Source organism: Aplidium turbinatum, chromosome 3 (genome assembly GCF_918807975.1).
Source record: "Aplidium turbinatum chromosome 3, kaAplTurb1.1, whole genome shotgun sequence".
NCBI lineage: Eukaryota > Metazoa > Chordata > Ascidiacea > Aplousobranchia > Polyclinidae > Aplidium > Aplidium turbinatum.
In genome coordinates, this window is record NC_137474.1 from 16,244,437 (window position 1) to 16,268,532 (window position 24,096).

General features: G+C 39.4%; 1 protein-coding gene across 1 annotated transcript in view; it reads left to right on the plus strand.

Moving 5' to 3' along the window:
* Nucleotides 1–23,480: 23,480 nt before the first annotated feature.
* LOC145766585 (b(0,+)-type amino acid transporter 1-like) overlaps nt 23,481–24,096 on the plus strand; it is a 32,442-nt gene continuing 31,826 nt past the window's right edge. Inside the window, exon 1 of the mRNA XM_082578303.1 lies at nt 23,481–23,652. Within this exon, the coding sequence (XP_082434429.1) occupies nt 23,481–23,652 (172 nt within the window). The remainder of the gene's footprint in view (nt 23,653–24,096) is intronic.

Below are 24,096 nucleotides of genomic sequence, written 5' to 3' on the forward strand. Positions count from 1 at the left end.
AATTCCGATAAAATTCTGACGAGAACATGTTTTCTTGTTCGTACCTAAACATTGCAAAGATAACAGAATTATTAGTAATTAATTAGCCGTTAGCCATGTGATGTGCCTTTCTCCCCTGCTTTGCCGTTTCCTTCTTATGTGTTTCATTTTTTCAATTCATTGTGTAGAGCAGTTATTCATTTTCAATGTGGATGGTGTAAAATTAGTTAATTTTGGTTGCTTCAAAAGGGCTAACATGTGTATTGGGTATGGTCGAAAACGTTTTTACTTTATAATTTATGTCCAGTTTAATGCATTATGTTAAATGCCGTGTGGTTGCTTAGTTTTATGGTTATTAGTAGCAGACAAACATGCAGAAAGTGGCAACATTCAGCGATTATTCTGGAAAGTCACTAACCGACGTTTGTTGTCAGGGAGAAATTCCTTGTGGAGAAGCGTTACAAGAGCAGATAACGATTTATCCCTTCTCATGCTGATGTATTCCTTCAGAGTCCTGTTCTGCCGTTCCACTCCAATGTTGGTGTGAAACGTGATGCTGACCTTGTCAGAACGGTAAAACCACACCCAACGCTGAAACCCACCAACAAGTTTATTATTTTATTGAACTAGCCTACGATTTATTTGCATTTAGGGTGGTTTACAAGCCCGCAACCAGGGGGGGGGCATTGGGGGCATTTGCCCCCCCCGAAATTTTTTGAAAAAATTTTCAGCGTTCTATGCAGTATGAAATGTAGCCTACTATGAATAGACGTACGTCGTACACGTACAGCCATACTGTAGAGTGTAGACCATAGGTGTAGCCAGGGGGGCGAAAGGGGCCATGGCCCCCCCAAATTTTCAAAGCTTGAATTCCGAAGTTGAGCGCTTTGTTGAAAATATAATAAAATTTGTAGAAATTTATAACGTTTTTCAAGACATCTGGCTATGAACACCACAAGGACTTGTTTTAGACCAGTGGTTCTCAACCTTTTTTCTTTCGTGGCCCATTTTTGTTTGCATAAAAGTTCTGTGGCCCATTCAGTTTTTATGTAAGAAAAAAATTACAAAACAGGTTTATAAACAAAAGCAGCAGAACATTGCCTTTAGAATGTTGCTGGAATCCCCTTGTTGAATCCAGGCGCTGACGCTTCACAGTATCTTCTTTTCATTAAAAAAAATTCACATCTTCATCCTTCTCCTTGTAATTTGGATGACTAAGAACCTTACAACATAATACGCATTGTCCTTTTTCTTCTCTGTTATCAAAAATTGATGTAGGCTGCATACTGAATGTAATTTTTATCAAACTTAAAGCTTCAAATACTGTATTGTCAATTTCTCCCCAAAATAATCCACAAAACAAAATGCTGCACGTACTAAAAACGCGGATCTGCAGAAGTTCAACAAGGCTACCGCTTATAAAGATGGCTTAATTGTAACCACAAAGTAGTAGTCTATTACATCATACAGTGTTGTAAAAACTGAGTTGATGTAAAACTGTACTGTATGTTGCAATAATTAGATAGTATGATGATTGCCACTTTGTAGCTAAAAACAGCAGCATCATTCATTGTAACTAAACAAACACACAAGTGTAAAATTGACTATAATGACAAAATGAAACAAAATGTTTCAATAAATCTTTCAATTTTTAAAATATGTCTGTGGCCCACATCAAAATGCTTCTATGGCCCACCAGTGAGCCATGGCCCACTGGTTGAGAACCGCTGTTTTAGACACACAGAAAGACACCAATAAATTTTGCAAATCGTAAATCGCGCAAAATTTACTCGATTTACGTTTCTTTTAACTAATTTGTGGAAGCAATTTCAGAATGGCTTACTCTGTTGGGTTTTTGTGTAGCTAAGTTTTTGGTGTTCTCTAATTTTATCCGCAGATTTTGCCCGTTCGTGTGTAAGAGCTACCTTTAATAAGTTAATAGCTGTTTATCTGCTAATAAATTTCATACAAATATTATCCTAAAAGTGTTTCCAGAAAGCGCTATATTACATTATTTGAGTGTAATTTTGCAAAAAATTTCCGTGGGAGCATGCCCCCGGACGCCCCTAGAATACGCGTGCGTTCGGCACGCTCTCACCCCCACCAGTTTCATTGCTTCCCCTTGCTTAACCCACCAGGATACGCCACTGCACATCAGGTGGCGATGTCTTAAATCAAACACTTTGTCGTTCTCTTCAATTCATCAAATATTTGGCCCCTCCAATTTTTTTTTCCTGGCTACGCCACTGGTGTAGACTATCGAAACCGAAAGTAGGCTACGCTGGTTGGAAGCCATGCTAACGATTTTGTTTGTGGACATTAACATAAAAATGTCACAATGCATCATTTTAATGTTTGTTCTTTGATAAAAATTAAATGCCCCCCCCGAAAATATTTGCTGGTTGCGGGCCTGGTGGTTTATATTGCACACAAACCTTCTTTTCTGTAAGCCAAACATTCTCAATATAATTCCGGAGTTTCGGATTGCTGATCCAACTATTGCTGTCCTTCAACTCGATTAATGTTTCTTCGAAAGACTGTTCGCTCTCGGCTCTTGCTAGTGCTCGCAAGTATGATAGTACAATTGCTTTATCATCACGAACGCCATTGTCACTTTTCCTTATCCACCTTTCCCAGGCTTGTTCGCGATGAAAGGCACAGAGTAAAACGGAGCAATCTGCGGAACAAGAAGTTGTGGGCATTGAGTGGTACAGTGTAGTATCAACTTAGCAGTGACGATACAAATGCATGAGCAATGAAGACAGCACACAAGTAACGAAAATGTGAATGCAATTCACTAACTTGAAAAAACGCTTTCGATGGCCTTGATTTCCGCCTCACATTTATCGGTCATGAAAAACGGAGGACTCCAGTCTTCCGACCACCCTTTTATGACAGAAAGTGCTTCTGCTATGTCCGAAGCTTGTTCATTTTGGATAATAAACGTAGCAACAACCTGGTAACCAACATTCGTTTTGACGCAAAGAAAAAATAGGGGAAGGGAATACTTGGACGTCTTGTAAGTTGCATCCAAGAGGCAAATGCCTTGGCCGTAACGATGCAACAATCGTCTTTGCCAACCCATTTGGTGAACAAATAGCAAACTCTGGGCGCATTGCATCACAGGAAGTCCATCAGAATTTGTGCTAATCGACTGTGAACCCCCTGCAACGTAGGGTCGAAACAATATATTGTCATGAGGCCCGCACGTTTTCTTCCACTCTTCAACTAAAACGTGTAAATTTTCCAGATCCATTTTGGACACCTTTTGCTTCGTATACGCACCAAAGAAGTGATTCTGGATATCCTTTTTGGTGGGATTATACCGCCGATTGGTTTCAAGGGGCATTTCAAGACCTTTGAACAGTACATGTTGAACATACGACTTCAGACCACGTTGAAGTTCTGGGATGCTACATATTCCGTCCGCCACCATTTCCTGTATTTTTGCAATTAGCCTCCCATCGATTCTTTGAAGAGGCCCTGCATTCTGCAACAAACACAGTTTGATCAGGTTTGATGGTGTAGACACCTTTAACACAGTTTGAAGTTGGTGTAGACACCTTAACAAAACCAGAGGTAAATGTGGCATATTGTCAAAACCGAGTATGATATAGAAATACTTAAAAAATTACAATTACCTTAAAACGAAAAATCATGGACAGAGTAATAGGGTAGGGGAGAACCTCCATCATTGGGACGATTCTACAATGGGACACTTGGTCTCCCACGCTTGGTTGATCAAGCGAGCACAACGTATCTGACAAATTTCAATTCGCCATGTAGTCTATAGCTTGTACCAACAGTGGGATCCTTCAATTTGCATGCATGGCTGGAAAACCCAAACAAATGTCAAACAAACAATAACCTGTATCAAACTAACATGGTGTACAATATAGGCCTATTCTCTGGATCTAAGAAGAGTTGCAATCAACTACATTTTCATTTTCTGATAGTAGCCTACAAAAATAATATACGATACTGTATGTAACACTGAAAACCACCAAGCCTACTACGTGAATATGTTAAAAAATAAATTGTGGATCAAACAGAATACAATGAACTGAATCAAAATCACTAAACTACAACCATAACTGAACTGACACTGTGACTTTCAAGAAAAGACTGAAATTAACACACCACCCTATGACTGAGCAAAAGCCAGACTGATTTTAGTTTAATGCTGTCACCAAACTTTTTTCTCTGAGGGCCGGATTGCTGCGAGATTAACAGCTGCGGGCCGGATGTAAATTGCGAAAAGATATACGACTATTTAAAATCTCCATTGACTTGAATTGAGCACAATAAATAACAAAGTCAGCTGTGGAATAGCAAAGTTGTGATGAAAATTGAAAGGTTGCTGGAAAAGTTATCCCCTGCTGTGATAAACTAAAGGGCATCGTTCTCTTGAAAAAACATTACATTTTTCCAAATTTGGCCTAGGCTGTTCCCATTTGTGGTGGCCTAACGATAAAAACAGAACACGTCACTCCTTTACAAAAAGATTGGTAACTTTTTTCCTTAACAGTTGTAGTGCAGCTGTAATTTCCGCAGCACGTGGCGGGCCAGATGAAATGAGTTTGCGGCCGGTTCTGGCCCGCGGGCCGTAGCTTGGTGACCCCTGTGCTAGACGGTTGATTTAAACAAAAGAAACTCAGTGTGATTAGAATGCTTCAAACAATGCAGCATGCGGCAGATGTAGGCTACAGCGCTAAAAAAATGTAAAACTACGTAGATGTGGATCAAACTACCGATTGCAAGAGAACGCACAATTACTGTTAGTGTTTCAAATTACTAACAAACGCAGATTTCACAACGGCAATATGACGCAAGGACACTCAAGAAAAGCAGCAGGCGTAAGGTTACTTTTGGTCAGCACGTTACAGCAATGATAGCGTAACAATGCATCAATTGTTACGATTTGTTATAATTTATCGTTCCACATTTCACACCTATACCGACGAATAAATGCAAATAGAAAGCCAAAAAGCGCAGTCTCGTGCCAAATTAAAGTCTGAAAGTAGCCCAAAAAAGCGCAAGTCGCAAACCAACATTTTTTAGCGCCAAGCCCAACTAAAAGTAGCCCAATTGCAGATAAATCGCCCAATCTGACAACACTGCAGAGAGTCTGACGAAAATGAATGATTTTAGAAACTTCACTTTCTTTGGAGAAACCCCAATGGCCCAATCACCGGCTTGAATGCTGCTCGATTTTCTCTTGATCCTTTCATGTGACTAACTAGGTGTCGCCCTACCAAGAACAAAGCACACTCGGAGAAAAAAAAATATTTTGTCTGTTTTGAGAATGGTACGGTACAAGCAGGGATACAAGCATAATCAATACCAAAACACTATCATCATATTTTTTTTGGGATATGGACAGCTTTGTCTGACGCAAATAAATAATAATAATAATAATAAAATTCTAAACAGACAGGAAGCAGTGAAAAATATTAAGCTATCATTAGTTCAGTTCAGTTGTTTTTATTTCTGACCATGACAGCTAAACATTATTAACACCCTCATTTTATTATTATCTTTTCTACGTTTTTCATGATGGTCATCACCTCAGTAGCATGTAGGCTACAAACAGTTTATTTAAATTCGAATTCCAAATCATAGGCCAACATAGCCATAGGCCATGATTGAGTAGAATCAATTAAATTCCTTGCATGCCTATCAACTTCAACATTAGATTCTCACAAATCAACATCTTTGTAGTCCATACAGGTTTAAACCTTGGATTCTCTCAAATCAATGTAGGCTTTAGCAACGTTGTGATCTTGGCCATATTCTGGTGTATTTTTGAGATCTACTGTAAGCTACCTTAAATTGTAGGCTATATAGCCTAGGCCTATACGTCATTATCATTCTGTATCGTAGTGGGACTGTGAAAGCCTTATGTTAAAAAAACCCTTTAGTTGATCGGAAATGTTACTGAGAGAGATTCCGATGTTAGCCTAGGGCTAGGCCTACCTGTTATTCTTTTGACAAGTATTGTCACTTTGCTCGAGATTGTTCTGCAGATAATTTGCATCAGCGACAATCTCACGATCGTGGATACTACGAGCGCGAAGAACCGTGAAGAGGAGGCAGGCGACGACCATTCTGAGTTTTCTATCGATGCGGTGAACGTGAACACTTCGCTAGAGAATGCGTGGCTGAAAGCCGACATTCGGAAAACATGCGTTGCCGTGACAACCACTGCTACCGTACCGATGTGGGGAGATGCTACATAGCTAGGCTACTGCTACATACAGTAGCCAAGTGCTGCCCTTTTGATGAAAAGGCTTGCTAAACTGTCACAGAGAAGGTCATCTGGCCAAGGACTGTCCGCAGAGGAAGTGTTTTTGATGCAGGAGGTTAGGTCATCTTGGTCGCCATTGCACTGAAGACATTCAGGACTGTGGAACGTAATATTATTGTGTTGAGAAAGGCTGTCGTTGGTTGATTATGCAACGATGGACTAATGAGTCGTTGGAAATAACTAATGAAAATTGTTTTATTGTGTAGTTGATTATTTTTGTAATGTGTTTTGTATTGATTGTGTTGTTATATTGTTTGCAACAATATTCTAAGGGGGGGGGGGGGGGGGAGAGGAGGCGTATGTCACAATCAATATGCGAAGCCTCACGACAAGCTACATCATTTCTTGACACGAGCGTACTATTTTAATAGTAAAATTTTTATACGATATGTTATTATCAATTACTGTCCTGTAGCGACCTCTGATTGCGAAATCTTTATTAAGTGACGTATTTCTGGAAGCTTCACCGTACGTGCAAGTCTGGAAGCTTCTCCAGCTTGCTTTTCACAATTGGCAGATGTAGGTTTTTATGACGTCACAAAGATGTTTACCTGTAATAAAACTTGACCAGAACAATGAGTTCTTATCATTTAACTTAACATTATCGTACCAAGGATGCCAGAGCTTGGTTTTTCCACCTAGATCTGGGTTTTTTTACCACATCTGGGTTTTAAGTTTTTTTTTTCAAATTTAGGTAAATCTAGGTTTTTTGGTTTTTAACTTTGTACAGAGCTTACTCCGTATTAAGGCACTGGGATCCTCGATAAATGGTCCACACTGCCAGTAGCGTAGCCAGGAATTTTGAAAGGGGGGGGGAGGGTTTCGCCTAAGACGACAGCCAGCGGCGGGGTGTCTGGGTAAAATTTTGAAAAATTACGTTGAATTTGGTGCATTCTGAGAGCATTTTCAACAAAAATGTGGGTATGAATATTCTTGAAAAATGGTACTCTCCGGTGGCATAGCAAAAGGATAAAATTATGTTTTCTTCGGCATTTTTCGGAAATAAAGCTAAGTCTCTATGTTTTCTTGTTTCTAATTCCTGGCTGAGATGTTTGGTATTGGCAAAACTCGCTCTTTTAATGCAGAGATTTGTTTAAAATTAGGCAAATCTTTTGTAGACTGAAAGCATCATTCTCAATATCGTGACGTCACACACGTGCCAAAGGGGGAGTTGTAACCCCCAAACCCCCCCCCCCCCCCCCCTTGGCTACGCCACTGCACACTGCAACACAAAAATGATAAGCTACGGTAATGTTTTTTGCATCAGCTACTGCAGTCAGTGAGGTACAGGATGCTGAAGAAATGATCCAACTTTATGAAAATGTGGATGACTAAAAATTGGAGTAGTACAGCTATTTGTGTTACTGAACATTTATTTATTGTGAATTTGAGTTATTCTTTTCAACGTTATGTTCAAATGAAAAAGGCTAAGCAGGGTTTATTGCTAAGAACCAAGTTAGTTGTACACCAAACTGTAAGCAGGCATGATTATTCAACTTTAATCGATCATTGTTCCCGACAATTTTCACCAAATCAAACGTCATATAAAAACCGTTCAAGTCTACTGAATATTACGTCATGGAAATTCCTAAAGCATGTGCCAAAATTGCACCATCGTTCATAAGACCTGTTTGGACCTGTTTGGGCCTGTTTAAACAGGAAATATTACATCAGCTTAAACACCTGTTGGAATGACTTCATAATTGTCTTTCATTTATTGCGTCACAGTTACTTTCTACGTGAATTTGAGATATTGATATCTATTCTGGTCATTCGTAAAATGATTGTTTGAAAGTTGGCCGCACATTTAACTGTTGGCTTAGTGCTTGCTAGCTGGACAAAAGTTCCGTCTTTTATCCAAGTAATCTGTTGTGTAGTGACAGTTTAAGTGGTGTAGGCGTTGCACCCCCTCGTTTTCGGTAGCCTCGGGCTAATTTTACAGGAATACACTGTTTGAAAAGAAGTTCAAGTGTGTGTTTCTTCGGTCATTATATGCAGACGAAAGGATCCGGGAACTTTAAGTTACAATTTTCCCACGAAGAAATTATGGTTTACCGCTGTGACCAATCATGTATACAGCAACGACCAATCAAATAAAATTCAATGCCATGTTCTTATTCACGATGTTTCTGACCACTTTCCTATTGTAGTTGTGATAAACTCTGTAAAACCAAAACAAGAAAAATATACACAAAAAGTAAGGAACATGAAAAACTTTGTTGCTGATGAATTCGTTTGTGATCTGGAAAATAGCTTGACCAACCAATACACAGAAAGGAATGATTCAGTTCATAGCAAATTTAATCATTTCATCGACACTTTTAATGACACTTTAAACAAGCATGCACCTTTACGATTGTTGTCTCGAAGAGAAAGAAAACTCAAGACCAAACCATGGCTAACAAAAGGAATTTTGAACTCCATCAAAACTAAAAACAGACTATATCACTTAAAAATAAAAGACCCAACAAACACTTCTGCACAAGCAACATACAAAAAGTACAGAAATGTACTTACTCATACCAAAGAGCAAGCAAAAAAAATGCATTACAGTTTTCTTATTACGCAAAGCAAGCACAACACTGGAAAAATATGGAAAACCATAAATGACATCATCAAGTACAAACATAAGCACACAGCTCACATACCAGAAGAAATAATTAGCACTGACAATGAAAAAATATCTGACCCTGCACAAATAAGTAACTGTTTTAATGATTATTTCACAGAAATTGGTCCTTCCATGGCATCTAAAATCCCTCTACCGTCTCCTGGCTCATTATTGAAATTGCAAAGTGTCCCATTCTCCTTTTTCCTAAAACCTGTCAATCAAGAAGAAGTATTAAAACATCTTAATAATCTTTCTGTCTCTAAAAGTACAGGACATGATGGAATACCTATAAGATTTGTCAAACTATCCTCACCAATAATCGCCCCTTTCCTCACCAACTTATTCAATGAGTGTATCGATAAAGGTGTATATCCTGATGTACTAAAGGTCGCTCAAGTTACCCCAATCTTCAAAAGTGGCTCCAGGAAAAATTGTTCCAACTATAGGCCCATATCACTATTGTCCCCCTTCACCAAAATATTCGAAAAATACCTGTATGAACAAACGTACAATTATCTAACAAAAAAAGACCTGATCACACCACATCAGTATGGATTTAGACCACAATATTCCACTTCGTTAGCTGTGTCAAACGTTTGTGATAACATCTTAACTAACCTAGATAATAAAGATACAACTTGCTCTGTATTTCTTGATTTAGCTAAAGCCTTCGACACAGTTGATCACACTATTCTCATACAGAAACTGCAAACATACGGTTTTCGGGGCCTTCCATTACAATTGTTAAAAAGCTATATCAGCAATCGTCTACAGCACACGGTCGTCAATGGAATCTCTTCAAACTCAAGACAGGTTACCTGCGGTGTGCCCCAAGGATCGACATTGGGACCCCTTCTTTTCTTACTGTATATAAATGACTTACCAAATTCAACAAACATGAATGTTAAACTATTTGCTGACGACACCAATCTTACGATGAGCGACAAATGTGAAATAAATTTGCAGAACAATGTGAATGCCGAAATGCAAAAAGTTTACAACTGGTTGAAGCTTAATAGATTATCATTAAATTTCTCAAAAACTGAATACATGCTAATAACAAATAAAAAACACATAAAAAATTTTAACATTAACATTGGTAACACAAGCATTCAACAAAAAGATCAAATAAAATACCTTGGCGTTTACATAGATAACAAATTAACATGGAAATATCACATAGATAAAATTTGCGGAAAAGTAGCAAAAGGTTCATGGGCGTTGCTTAAACTCAGAAATTATGTCAACACAGACACTTTAAAAGATGTGTATCACGCTTTGATTTACTGTCATTTGCAATATTGTATTTCAAGCTGGGGAAAGGCCTGTGACAGTGCACTGGATCCATTAATAAAATTGCAAAGAAAGGTTATAAGAATAATTACGAAACAAAATTACTATGCTCACACTAATTTTTTATTTTTTAAAATGAACATCTTGAAACTAAAAGACATACATAACATTGAAATAAAAAAACATATGTACAAAGTTCATATGAATGAGTATCCGTCTACGTATTGTGATTTATTTACAAATGCTTCATCTATTCATCAGCATAACACAAGATATCAAACAGGCAACAATTATTTTATAAACAGATCAAACACAGAATTTGGCAAGAAGTCCATGCAGGTATTGGGACCAATGCTCTGGTCAGAGGTTCCAAGCAGGCTAAAAAACTTATCATTTCATTGTTTCAAAAAAGAGATCAAAACGTTAATTTTACAAAGCTACAGTGCATCGTAAGTGATATGTTATGGAAACCAACTTGTCAGTTGCTTCGGAAACTTTATTATTCTCTGCTTGCTTCATGGAATGTTGTGTTTTGGCCTACGTTATCATCAATATGTTTTTTTTTTTTTTTGTGCGTATGCTGTTGTTGAAGCGCGGGAACGTTTCAATTATTATTTTTCTCTTGTAAGCTTATTTTAAATGGCAAAATCGTAATTTCCGTAGGGTGGCAATTGACTAGTAGACCGTATGGTCGTTTCGTTGTCTCCCTGTCGGTACGGGAACTTGTGTAACTTTTGTACTGTGTATATTGCATATTTCAAACATGTACCTATGTTCCTGTTACTGACAAATAAAACATTGATTGATTGATTGATGATGATTCTCCTCAGCCGCAGTCTACAACTCACACATCTAGTCAGTTTTAGAAATGTTGGTTAAACACACACTGAACCTTGCTAGCTAGACGTTTTACCATAAAGGCAATTTTGAGCCAAAATGTTTCCTGTGAGCCCATATAGTAGGCCTACCATATTTTCATCACCCAAAAAGAGGACATGTTTAGTAAGCAAGTAAAATGCCAGTAGATTTTTATGTTTAAACAATTTTTACATCTTCTTAGATGATTATAGGCCTATGTAGCAAAAGCGACAAATAAAAAACATAACATATTTATTTGTCAGATTTAGTCAATGAATATTTTGCTGTTCATTTGATTTTCTCCACAGAAAACATGCGTTTTACACTTGCAATTTGAGCCATAGCTTATTGTAGATGAAGAATTGCTCGATTTTTAATATAATTCATTAGAAAAATATCTCGTTCTGCAATATTTGAACTATTCTGTCCATTTTCTAATGTGCCATCATTTAAACAAAGCTAATGCAAGCTAGCTATCAAGTTTAAGACGCCTTTGCACTAGCTTTGGTATAGATCGAACAGTTTAACATCATCAATGCCAACATTTTTCTCTGACAGATACTTCTACACACTGCTGAAAAGCGTTATCCTATTCTTTGGTGTAAGACAGCACAAGCAATAAGCATCCAATCAAATGATGTGAACTCGGAAAATGAAATTAGTGGTCTATTCATCCAAATAGGCAACACAAGGGTCGAACAATAGAAATACATCTGACATGGTCATTGAACAACACTGCCTTCGTTTGTTACAGAAATAAATGTAGGGCAGGCCTATCCACCATATCCACAACAAGCAATGTATTGTCAACCTCAAAGTCAATAAACACTTTTCTTAAACAAGGATATCCTACTTCTGCCACAGCTCACAGAAAACATACTTTTCCTTTTTGGTATCGTTGCTTACAAACTAACATGGAAATTCTACAAACAATTAAATCAAGAAAATTGAAATATTTTGGCCACATGATTCACAATAATTCTATTCAAAGTCTATGATTCAAAGACAACTACTAGAAGAAAAAATGAACGGCAAACGAAATAGGGGCAGACCACTAAGAATTTGAACTAATGATATTGAAGACTGGTAGGCAGTGGCGTAGCCAGGAATTTTGAAAGGGGGGGAGTTTTGACGGCCGGCGGGCGAAACCCGACGGGGTCTTCGCCGAAGGCGACACCCAGCGGTGAGGGGTCTGGGGTCCTCCCCAGAAAATTTTGAAAAATTACTTTGAATTTGGTGCATTCTGAGAGCACTTTCAACAAAAATGTGGGTATAAATATTCCTGTAAAATGGTTCTGTCCGGTGGCATAGCAAAAGGATAAGATCATGTTTTCTTGGGCATTTTTCGGTAATAAAGCCAAGTCTCTATGCTGTCTTGTTGCTACCGGCAATTCCTGGCTGAGATATTTGAATGTTTGGTATTGGCAAAACTCGCTCTTTTAATGCAGTTTCGTTTAAAATTAGGCAAACTTTGTTTTAGAGACATAGAGACTGAAAGCATCATTCTCAATATCGTGACGTCACACGCGTGCCAAAGGGGGATTGTAACCCCCAAACCCCCCCCTTGGCCACGCCACTGCTGGTAGGACATAATTACAAAACTGCAGTAGAAAAATCTCACAACAGAGAAATTTGGCGTCTCATTGCCTCCAACCCTCGATGAGAGGAAGGAACTTAATGATGATGATCGTTGCTTAGCCTTATTTAGCTTTCGCCAAGGTCACACAAAAATAAAACCTTGTTGAAAATGATAGCAATGCAAAAAAGAGGACATTTGAGCATTTTCAAGTGTCCTCGGAGGACAAGTCATTTTTTATGAAAAAAGAGGACAAATCCTCCTAAAAGAGGACATATGGTAGCCCTACCATATAGGCCTACCAAGCTCTTGTTTTTGTATATAGTTATATTCCATATATATTAACTACCATACCAACATAAGCATGTATATTGTATAATTATATATACGTGTTACTATTTGCAGCTTTCTGAGGCTTCTGTGTAATGATTTAAAATGGTGCTAAAAGCACACACAGTTTTTTTTAACCGCTTTACTACATATTTTATGGACCTGGGTTCTTTTTGCCTCATCTGGGGTTTTTTAGCACACAATCTAAGTTTATTGGAAATTTGTCGCTGGCATCCCTGTATCGTACCTTCTCGAAGTTAGGCCTACTAGAACTAGACCATCAAACCTGCTATAAAAAGTGGCGTAGATTGCGTAAATATTGTAGATTGGAGTGGTAGATGTTAATATAGATGTACGATAGAGATTATAGTGAAGCGATTGTTGAAAGTTGAACTGCGAATTGAAGTTATTGAATACGTGTAGATGAGAGTTAATCGGTGCTATTATAAATTGTAATCGAAATTAGAATCATATGAGAAGCTATGAGTGAATCACGTTAAAGTCGATTAAGAGTTAGAAGCGTTGGAATATATTATTGCTGTTCATTGTTACCGTACTTTGAATATTTGTTGGAAGTGTTGAGCCGTTCGTTAAAGTCCTTCAAGAATTTTCATTTATCATCTCACTAGTAGAACTATTCGACCATTTAATTGACTGATTTTTGGTGATATCCCATTAAACTTCGTCATTAATCCTTTCAAAGTCTCTTTCCTGGTAAGAGATAGAAAGAATCGTGACAATGTGCATCATCTCTCTTGAACTACATTAGGTAATCAACCGATTTAACACTAGAACGACGGAGAAAGTCTGTATCAGTGGTTCTCAACCAGAGGTCCGAGAAGCGATTTCAAAGGGTCCGTGAAAGTTTCCAAGTTTGCAGCATGATTAATAAAAAAACTTGAAAATTTTTTGTGCTTTATTTGTGTACCAGAGTGTTCCCAAACTGTAGCCTATAGCCTACGTCGCAACGCACTTGTGCGTCGTTTGAAATTTCAAATAACATCGCACAGTGTACAGTGCTGCCGAATATGCGTCTCCAGTCTGGTGCCGCAGCACACACGCGGGAAAAAAGATATCGCCCTTAACGACACCATGCGCATAATCACTGGATGCCTGCATCCAGGCCCGGATTTAAGGGGGGCAGAGGGTGCAGGTGCCCTGGGCCCCCCGAATTTTAAAGGGCCCCCTACGTGGAAAAAATATGATTTTGTGTTATATTTTTTTCTTTCAGCATTTGAAGTTTCTACAAAATGCTGTGCAGTGCTGGATCAATGCTACTGTAGACGTAGAGGTAAATTTTCGCGTCGTAGGCGCGCAAAAAGTTTTTGCATGGAGGCCCCCCGGTCTAAAAGTGCCCCGGGCCCACCATCAGCTAAATCCGGCCCTGCCTACACTCTTTTTAGCATACCGTCTCGACTGAGCCAGCGAAAGATTGAGTCAAAAGGAATGTCCAAAGGTTTGTCGGGTGTTATGACGATTTATATCATGAACGGTATAAAAGTCACTAAAGAAGTGGAGAAAATGAGGCATAACCTGTGTAACAACCACATTAATCAAAAATTAGAATTTCGATTATTAAATAATATAATACATCACTAGGCGGGCCACATAATCCTATAATTAGTAAAGCGGCTGCGGGCCGAGTGATTTTACTTGGCGGCCTGATTCGGCTCGAGGGCCGTAGGTTGTCGACCCGGCTGTAGACTAACCAACGTTTGCGCTGCAATATACTATCCTGATCAGGGCCGAATTTAGCTGATGGGGGGGCCCGGGGCACTTTTAGATCATGGGGCCCCCGTCCAAAACCACCTCTACGTCTAAAGTAGCATTAATCCAGCACTGCATAGCATTTGGTAGAAACTTCAAAGGCTGAAATAATTAAAAAAACAACAACACAAAAATCACATTTTTTCCACGTAGGAGGGCCCGGGGCACCTGCACCCTCTGCCCCCCTAAATCCGGGCCTGAGTGTAGGCTACATGTTGAAGGAAGAAATACAGTATAGCAACCTTCCTTGAACATTATTCCATCATTGCTGCAGAATTTCATGAACAAGAATGGGTTCTAATTTGACATCATATCTGAACAACTTAAGTGCAGCTTCCGCAAAAGCTCCAATTGATACACAAGATGTATATGCATGTAGACTTAGCCTACGCCCATTCGAAAAAAAACTACGGCTCTGTAAAGTCAGCTGGAAAACAAACTTACGAGCAATACATTATTTGTTTTTATGATACAACACTTAAGAAATCGACTTTCATCCCACTTTGGTGACATTCGTTCTCTCGAAAATGACATTAAACTGTTCATTCCTACTTTATTTGATGTACCGTAGTCCGTAGCCTACAGGTGGATACAGTGCAAGAGAAGTAGGCTATCAAATGGAAGTGATTTACAGTGCAGTAACAGTAACAATTTCACGCCGAGCGTGTATCACTGCTTGACTTCCATAAAATATCTTGAGTGGAAGCAATATCTCAACTTGATGAATTATGCCAAAAAAGGGCGTCAAAAGCCTACTAGGCAGCACTTACGCATGTATCGTAACATCTAGATTATCCTATTTTCGTCAATGAAACTTACCAAGAACAAGTTGAGAACAAAAGTTGCTGACGACCACTTGCAAGATGTCGTGCTTCTTTCCTCATCCAACTTACCGCTTGAACTTAAGAAACTTTCAAATCAAAGCAACTGCAAATCTCACATTAATGTTGCGGCCTACCATCAATACATGTAGGCTATGTTGTACTGTTGTTCCCGACAATTTTCACCAAATCAAACGTCATATAAAAACCGTTCAAGTCTACTGAATATTACGTCATGGAAATTCCTAAAGCATGTGCCAAAATTGCACCAGCGTTCATAAGAATTGTGTCAAACCTGTTTGGGCCTGTTTAAACAGGAAATATTACATCAGCTTTAAACACCTGTTGGAATGACTTCATAATTGTCTTTCATTATTGCGTCACAGTTACTTTCTACGTGAATTTGAGATATTGATATCTATTCTGGTCATTCGTAAAATGATTGTTTGAAAGTTGGCCGCACATTTAACTGTTGGCTTAGTGCTTGCTAGCTGGACAAAAGTTCCGTCTTTTATCCAAGTAATCTGTTCTGTAGTGACAGTTTTCAGTGGTGTACGCGTTGCACCCCCTCGTTTTCGGTAGCCGTGGGCTAATTTTTACAGAAATACACTTTTTGAAAAGAAGTTCAAGTGTGTGTTTCTTCGGTCATTATATGCAGACGAACGGATCCGGGAACTTTAAGTTACAATTTTCCCACGAAGAAATTATGGTTTACCGCTGTGACCATAAAAAATAAAAGACGTTTTTGTTAGCTGGTAGGCCAAGAAGCATTTGAAGCACATAAAAAATAAAAGACGATTCTCTGTCTAGTGTTTGGCACAGAAGCACTTAGAAGCAAAAAAAAATAAAAGACGATTCTCTGTCTAGTGTTTGGCACAGAAGCACTTAGAAGCAAAAAAATAAAAGACGAAGTTAGTTAGTTGGTAGGCCAAGAAGCACTTAGAAGCAAAAAAATAAAAGACGAAGTTGTTGGTTGGTAGGCTACAAAAGCAAAGAAATAATAAAAGAAGATCTTATTGGTTGGTAGTCTAAAGAAGTAAAGAAAAGTAAAGACATTTCTTCTCAGTTTGGTACTGAAGAAAAATAACTTTGACATTTATTGGCAAGAAAGAAGATTAAAGGCAATCCATCTGTGCTTGAAGATTCAAGTGGAAGAATCCAAGCAAGTTTTGTGGACGTTTGGACTTCACATACTCGTACAGCTACGGTATCGTGCATTTAAATTCTTTTTTGTATTTTTACGGTCTTTGCAGTTAAGTTTTTTATAACTACTGTAATTTGTGTGTTTGTGTAACTTAATTTTTTAATTGTTAAATTTAGCCCCAACATTTAATATGTCTACACTCGGTGGTGACAGGGACTCGACCGCCGTCGACTCGACTGAGTTTAAGCCTGATGATGTTCTTTGCGGTCGGGCAGGCCATTCTGGGGAGGGACCCATTAACGATGAGGCTAAGTCAGTTCGAGAGGCCCGGCATCTTAGACGGGATATTTTGACTCAAATTGGGAAACTTTCTGTGGCCCTAGGTTCTTTGAGTGATAAGCAGGAACTGTTAATTTTTCGATCTAACTTATCTACTTTAGAAGAGGAATTACGGCATTTCCATGCTCTTTTGAGTAAAATTGTTAACTCTGCAATCTTGGCAGAACTTCGTGATAGGGTAGATCCCGAATTTAACTCGTTAAAAAATAACTTCGAACAAAAAGAAAGTGAGTTGTCAGATAGGTTGGATGCTGACATACATCCTGAGGATAGCGCCTCAAATGTAAGCACTAGGATGTCTGAGAGCTCGTCACGGATAGTTGCACAAATTAACCTACAGTTAAGACGAGAGGAGCTCCAGATCCAAGCTGAGGCCGAAGCGAGAGCTGCTGAGGCCGCCGCGAGAGCTGAGGCCGAAGCAAGAGCTGCTGAGGCCGCCGCGAGAGCTGAGGCCATACGAGCTGAGGCCATCGCGAGAGCTGAGGCCGAAGCGAGAGCTGCTAAGTTCGCACTCAAAGACGCTCAGTTGAGGGCCGAACAACGTAAAGAGGTAGTTTTAGCTGAATATCGTTCTGAGTTGGGCTCCCGGCGTAGCTCTAGGAAGGGCTCTTCTAGGCATTCCAGAAATGAACATCAATCACAGTTTAATTTACATAACCTTTTCCACACGCCTGTTCAATCCGTAAGTGGACCTGTACAATCCACATGTTTTCCAGCTGTTTCAGGAGGTCTCGGGGCCACGGCTAAGGGTCTTCCGAAGGCTGTAGAGCCAAGGTCTGCAAATTACAACCGAACTCCTCCCCCAGAGCGTACAGGTCACGGGGCCGCCATTAGCAGTAATGCTTTGCCCCCTTCACAGTTTTCAGCGCCGCTAGTTTTTGATCGCCCAGCTACACGTAATTTGGGTGGTTGTGAGAGGCGTATCGCGTCTCCTGATTTTAACGTGTGTGAGGATCGTGATCGGGCTGTGCATGTGACTGAGCCCACTCAGCCCATTAAGGGATATAGCTTGTCTTCTCCCGCTAAATCGAGTTCTCAACAGCAGGATTGCTTTTTTGAATACCAAAATAGTAGGACGTTCTTCGATAAGGCGGCCTTGATTGGTTACGATGGTAATAATATGCCATTTGTCTTCTTTAAAAATCGTGTTATGGCCTTGATGGCAGCTTCGCCCTTTAAGGGAACTCGTTTGACTTTGTTGCAAGCAGCTTGTGTTAGAACAGCTGCACAAACGATTGCTAATTTGGTTTCTGACACTCCTGGCTTGTCAGAGGAAGACAGGATAGAAATGTCGTTAGCTCGCTTGTCTCAACGTTTTGGAGTTCGTGGAGGTCTTTTCGCAGAACCAGAAATTAGAAAGTATCGCTATGGTAGCAAATTGACTTCGATCTCTTCCAGTGATTTGAAAGAGTTTAAAGATGAATTGTCGCAGTGTTTGCTTTACGCGAAAGCTTATGGTCAGCGTGATAAATTAGAAGGACGTTTTGTTTTGGATTTGGCTAAGCGACTCCCGTTTGACGCTAAGCAGCGTTATCTTGACTTTTTAGGTGATCAGTATGGTAGCACTGAGGAACCTACCTTTCAGAGTTTGTTTGATTTTGTAGTACGGGAGGAAACGCGCAAGTCGACTGATTTTAGCATTATGCTAATGGGCGATTCTGGTGAGTCGCAGCAATTTAAAAAGTTTGGCAAAGGAAAATTGCCTTCATGTCCGGTTAGGCAGACGTCGGTAAAACCCCCTGATAATGTGATTTCAGGGAGTTCGCAGTACTCGACTGCTGTTGGCGCACCGCGCGGCGGTGTGGCCAGACGTAGTGACATACCGGCATGTTTTTGTTGTTCATCACGTGGTCAAGTTGAATATCATTTTTTGTCTAATTGTAAAGAATTTTTGCGCTTGACACCTAAAGGTCGGAGAGATGTCATTGTGAAAGCTGGAAAATGCTTGAACTGTTTGCGCCAGCATATGGTTAAGGACTGTAATCATGCAAACAACTGTCGTCAGTGTGGGCCTAACAACGATAGGAAACACTATTTTCTTCTGCATGATTTTTATGTGACGTCACGTGATTCTCTGGATTCGGTCGGTAAAGATGATGCTGGTGCCAGAGTTCCTGTGCGTAATGTTAAGATTGGAAATGTTAAAGCAGCCTTTAACCGCGTTACTGCTGCTCGTGTTTTGAATCCAATGACTGGCAAATCGAAGTTGGTGTATTGTCAGCATGATCCTGGTTCGCAGTTGACCTTTGTTTCGAGTGACTTGGTGTGCGAACTTGGTCTTAAACCGTATGATAAAGCGTCGTTTAAAATGGATACTCTGGCTGGTCAGAAACCTACTTGTGCTGAACTTGTTAAACTCAACATTCAGTCGTTAGAGACGAATGAACTGTTTTGTGATATAACTTCGGTGGTTAACCCAGCTTGGGCTGACGATGTTAAGACTTTACCACATAAGCAGGATTTAAGTAGTTTCCGTCATTTTCATGACGTGAATATGTTTCATTTGAATGATTGTAGTACTGTAGATGTACTGATTGGAAACGACAACGCTTATTTGATGTGTGCAAAAGAAGAACGTGTTGGTGAAAATCGCAGTGAACCGCATGCTTTACTCACTCCTTTCGGTTGGTTGGCTTGTGGTGGTAAGTCACCCTTAGTTGAAAGCGTTGCTAAAGTGTGCAGACGTCTTCAGAGTCGGATGTCATCTCTGGCTTTCAGCGTAAAATTGAGTCTCGTGATATGGAAATAGCAGACCTGAATAAAGTCATTCAGGATTTGACTTTGCAAAATGAAACCTGTGAATTGTCTCGCAATGATATTTTGGCTAGAGAACTTGTCGAACCGAATATTGAGTTGAAAGATGGTCGATTTGAGATACCTGTTCCGTTGAAGGAAGATATTGATCTACCTAACAATTTTGTGTTGGCGTCAGATAGAGCTGCTGCTTTAAGAAAGAAAGCTTTAAAACAACCTGAACTTCGTGATTTCCTTACTGACACCATGAAAGATCTTAAATCTAATGGCTATATTGAGCGTGCTGGTGAAGCAGGAAATGTCAAGGGATTTGAATGGTATTTACCATACTTTGTGACGTCACAATTAAAAAAGCGCATTGTTTACGATGGCAAGTCTGAATTTCGAGGAACTTGTGTTAATGATGTAATGTCTTCTTGTCCTGACTTGTCTGACTTGTTAAACCCTCTGGCAGATGTCTTGGCTAGATTTCGGCTTGAAAGATTTGGTTTCATGGCTGATGTGACCAAATACTTTTTTCACATTTTGGACTCTTCATTACGTAAGCCCAATTTTATTGAACTGCTTACGTACACAGGCAGTGCCGTTCGGATCGTGAACGAACGCCCTTTGGTACCTTTGAGTGACGACCCTAGGGATTTTACTGTCATCACCCCTGCCTCACTTTTGACCCCATACTTAGACCCATACTGTGCTGTTGGGCAACCACATGATCGTGACCAATTAAGAAGGGATTATCGGTTCAATTTGTCACTTTCTCAGCAGTTTTGGAGTAAATGGATCGATTTTTACTTGCCAGGTCTTCAGGGCCGGAAAAAATGGCTAAAAATGGCCGAGAATTTAGAGCCTGGTCAACTTGTAGTGGTAGGTTCTCTCCAAGACATTGGTAAACGTGGGAAGTATCAACTTGGGAGGGTGCATGAGGTAGTTCCACAAATTAGGAAAGGGAAGCCTGTGGTTCGTAGAGCCAAAGTTGCCGTCTGCAACTATGATGAGAGTACGGGGAAAGTAAAAGTAGACTACGTGTTGAGGGATATTTCGTGCCTCGCCCCCGTAAAGAACACCTAAGTGTTAGGGTTTGAGCCTGGTTTTGTCTGCGGTGGCCGACCCTTGTCTGAGCCCGGAACAGTCGGTTATTATCGCAACTATTGTATATAGCGTCATTTTAGCGTGTACCTATGGTACCAATTTCATGTATCGTCGTGTATTATTCCGTATTGTTGTTCATTCTTTGCATGCCCTTTGTATTTGCGTATTAACTTAAACGTGAGTGATTCAAACAATTAGTGTATCATGTGTTTTTATTCATTGGCTCACAATTGTCGTCAATTCTTTTTTAGTTATGCCATGTCAGACTGTCATAACTAGGGGCCGCTATGTTCCCGACAATTTTCACCAAATCAAACGTCATATAAAAACCGTTCAAGTCTACTGAATATTACGTCATGGAAATTCCTAGAGCATGTGCCAAAATTGCACCAGCGTTCATAAGAATTGTGTCAAACCTGTTTGGGCCTGTTTAAACAGGAAATATTACATCAGCTTTAAACACCTGTTGGAATGACTTCATAATTGTCTTTCATTATTGCGTCACAGTTACTTTCTACGTGAATTTGAGATATTGATATCTATTCTGGTCATTCGTAAAATGATTGTTTGAAAGTTGGCCGCACATTTAACTGTTGGCTTAGTGCTTGCTAGCTGGACAAAAGTTCCGTCTTTTATCCAAGTAATCTGTTCTGTAGTGACAGTTTTCAGTGGTGTACGCGTTGCACCCCCTCGTTTTCGGTAGCCGTGGGCTAATTTTTACAGAAATACACTTTTTGAAAAGAAGTTCAAGTGTGTGTTTCTTCGGTCATTATATGCAGACGAACGGATCCGGGAACTTTAAGTTACAATTTTCCCACGAAGAAATTATGGTTTACCGCTGTGACCAACTGTATTTTGTGCTTTTGTTAATAAAATCAGAACTTAATCTGATTAAATTCTATAAATTCAAAAGTTGTTACAACATAATAAAAAAAAAAGATTTGTTAATAAAAAATTTGTAGGCTACGGCCCGCCAAGACTTTGTGAATTTTGATTTTGCCCGCGGTTAGAAAAAGGTTGCCGAGCTCTGGTCTACAGTATTGCTTCCTTTTCGATATTGCTTCAAAATATGTTTCCGGTTTCATTCAGAGATTTTTGAGAACATTTGGCTTCCCTCAACCCTCAAATTTGGTGTTCCATCTGCACTGATAGCTTACTAACGACCTATGTTTTCAGTTAGTGCTTACAAGTTATGTCAAGTGACAAGTAAGCAGTGGTTTGGAGGATTGCTTTTAACCTAGGCTATGCTAAACGTGAGTGAAGTGTTTCGATTAAATATTTTAACTTATTAAATATTAGAGCATGAAATTTAAGTAACGTTGAAAATAGCTCAAACAGGCACCGTAAAAACAGGCACACTAGTAAGAAGTTACTAGTTTTATTAGAGAAACACTTTTTGAACGAATCCAGGTGGTCGATTAGCTTATTTGGCTAAACTAGGGCTTTGTGCTAATAACGCGATTGTCGTCGGCTTGATCAACCCACTGGCAATTGCCTGCTTCTGCAAGTCGGTTGGAGTAGCAGCACTGAAGGTTCCTCGTGTGATCTCTTTCGTATGCTAAATTTTAAAGTTGCAGTTTAGTTTCAAGTTTTACTGTTGTCTGTTTTGATGTACGGTAGTCGGTTTATTTATTCTTATTCTTTAATCATCTTTAATAGAGTGCAAGTGGAGACATACATTTAATTTGGCCTTTTTTACTTGGACTGTTTTTCAAATGCGCAGTGTGGCACCAGGCTTAAACTTAACCCACATGATAGCACGTCTATCATCAGTAGCTTATATGTTTTACTGAACGAAGAAACTTCAAGATCAAGCGGCGCTGGTTCGACTCTCGGGGTGTGCGCTTGAGCAACGCTCGTTAAGGACTGCTCTCCATTCAGCGGCATCTAATGGATGGAATAGTTCCCCGGCAACAAGACTTCAACAATCGGAAACTTCACTCTGTCAATCTCGGTGACCGGGCCTGCGTCAGTGATCCGCAGCCTCTACAAGTATGCGAAACTGCCAGGATTAAGCTCTGCAAGAAGCTTTCCCAGTCCGAGGATAAAGATTCAAGCAATCAATCAATCAAGCTGGCGTTTCCAAATCAAGGTTTTCAATGAATCTAAACCATGGCTTTTATTTTTTTTGTCATAGAGTTATTTTACATCCAACTTTTTGCACAGTTGTGTGCAATGCAATAGTTCGAAAAGAATAAAGTTTGTATAGTTGCATGCGGATTGCGGAGTACTAGCTACATAAAGGCTGCGATGCTGTTAAACGTTTTAGAAGAGTAGCAAGTACATTTGCTTTTTGTTTGCTTCAGAAGCTTCACATGCCAAAAAAAGTTATAAGTGCAAACAATCCATTCTTAAAAAATTCAAAATTGTAGCCTGTATGAGTAGACTAGTATATACATTTCATCCATTCTATTGGTGAATTTTTAAACTTTCTTTAACTTTTGGAAAAACGTACAAATTATAAGCTATTTTCGACGGGAAAAAAACACCGAGGAAATTTTCAATAGTAAAAAAATACAATTATTTAGCTTAAAAAAAATTTTAGGCTACAAGAACTTAAGGTTAGTAGTTTTTCAGAAAAAGTAGTTGGCTAAACAATTTTGTTTTGTACGATGGATAGCAATACCGACAGCAGCTGCGGAAACAAGTTTTCTTACGTTGTGAGTGAAGAAAAAACTACCAAATTCAAATTGAAAAAAACCATTGGGTTCTGGCGAGCCACCTCGCTTATCAGCGGATGTATGATAGGAGCTGGAATATTTGTCGCGCCAAATGGAGTCATAGGTGAGGCAAAGGAACATATTTGTGACGTAAACGTGTTATCTTTAGCGTTTTGCATGGGCGTTACGCTTTTCCAATATCGAATTGTTAGTAATCACTGAAGAAATGCATTGCTTCAACTCATGTCTAACGTCACCTTGTGGATGTAACTTATCACTAGTTATCGGCGTGTTTGTACAAAATATTGCACTTTGTACTGTACCGGTGTTCTGTAGCCTACGTCACTGCTAACTCTAACATAGGCCACATTAATATAACATATCTAATATAACTTCTATACAACATATACAACTAATATTATACTGCACGTTACGTATTTTTTTTTCGTGTAAACCTTTTTATCTTCGCCACGCAATAGCCTATGTTCCTCCTTGCCGCACTCACAAATTGCTGATGGAGCCATCCTCCTTTGTTGCATGTTGGAGCGGAATAGTCTAACACTAGTGC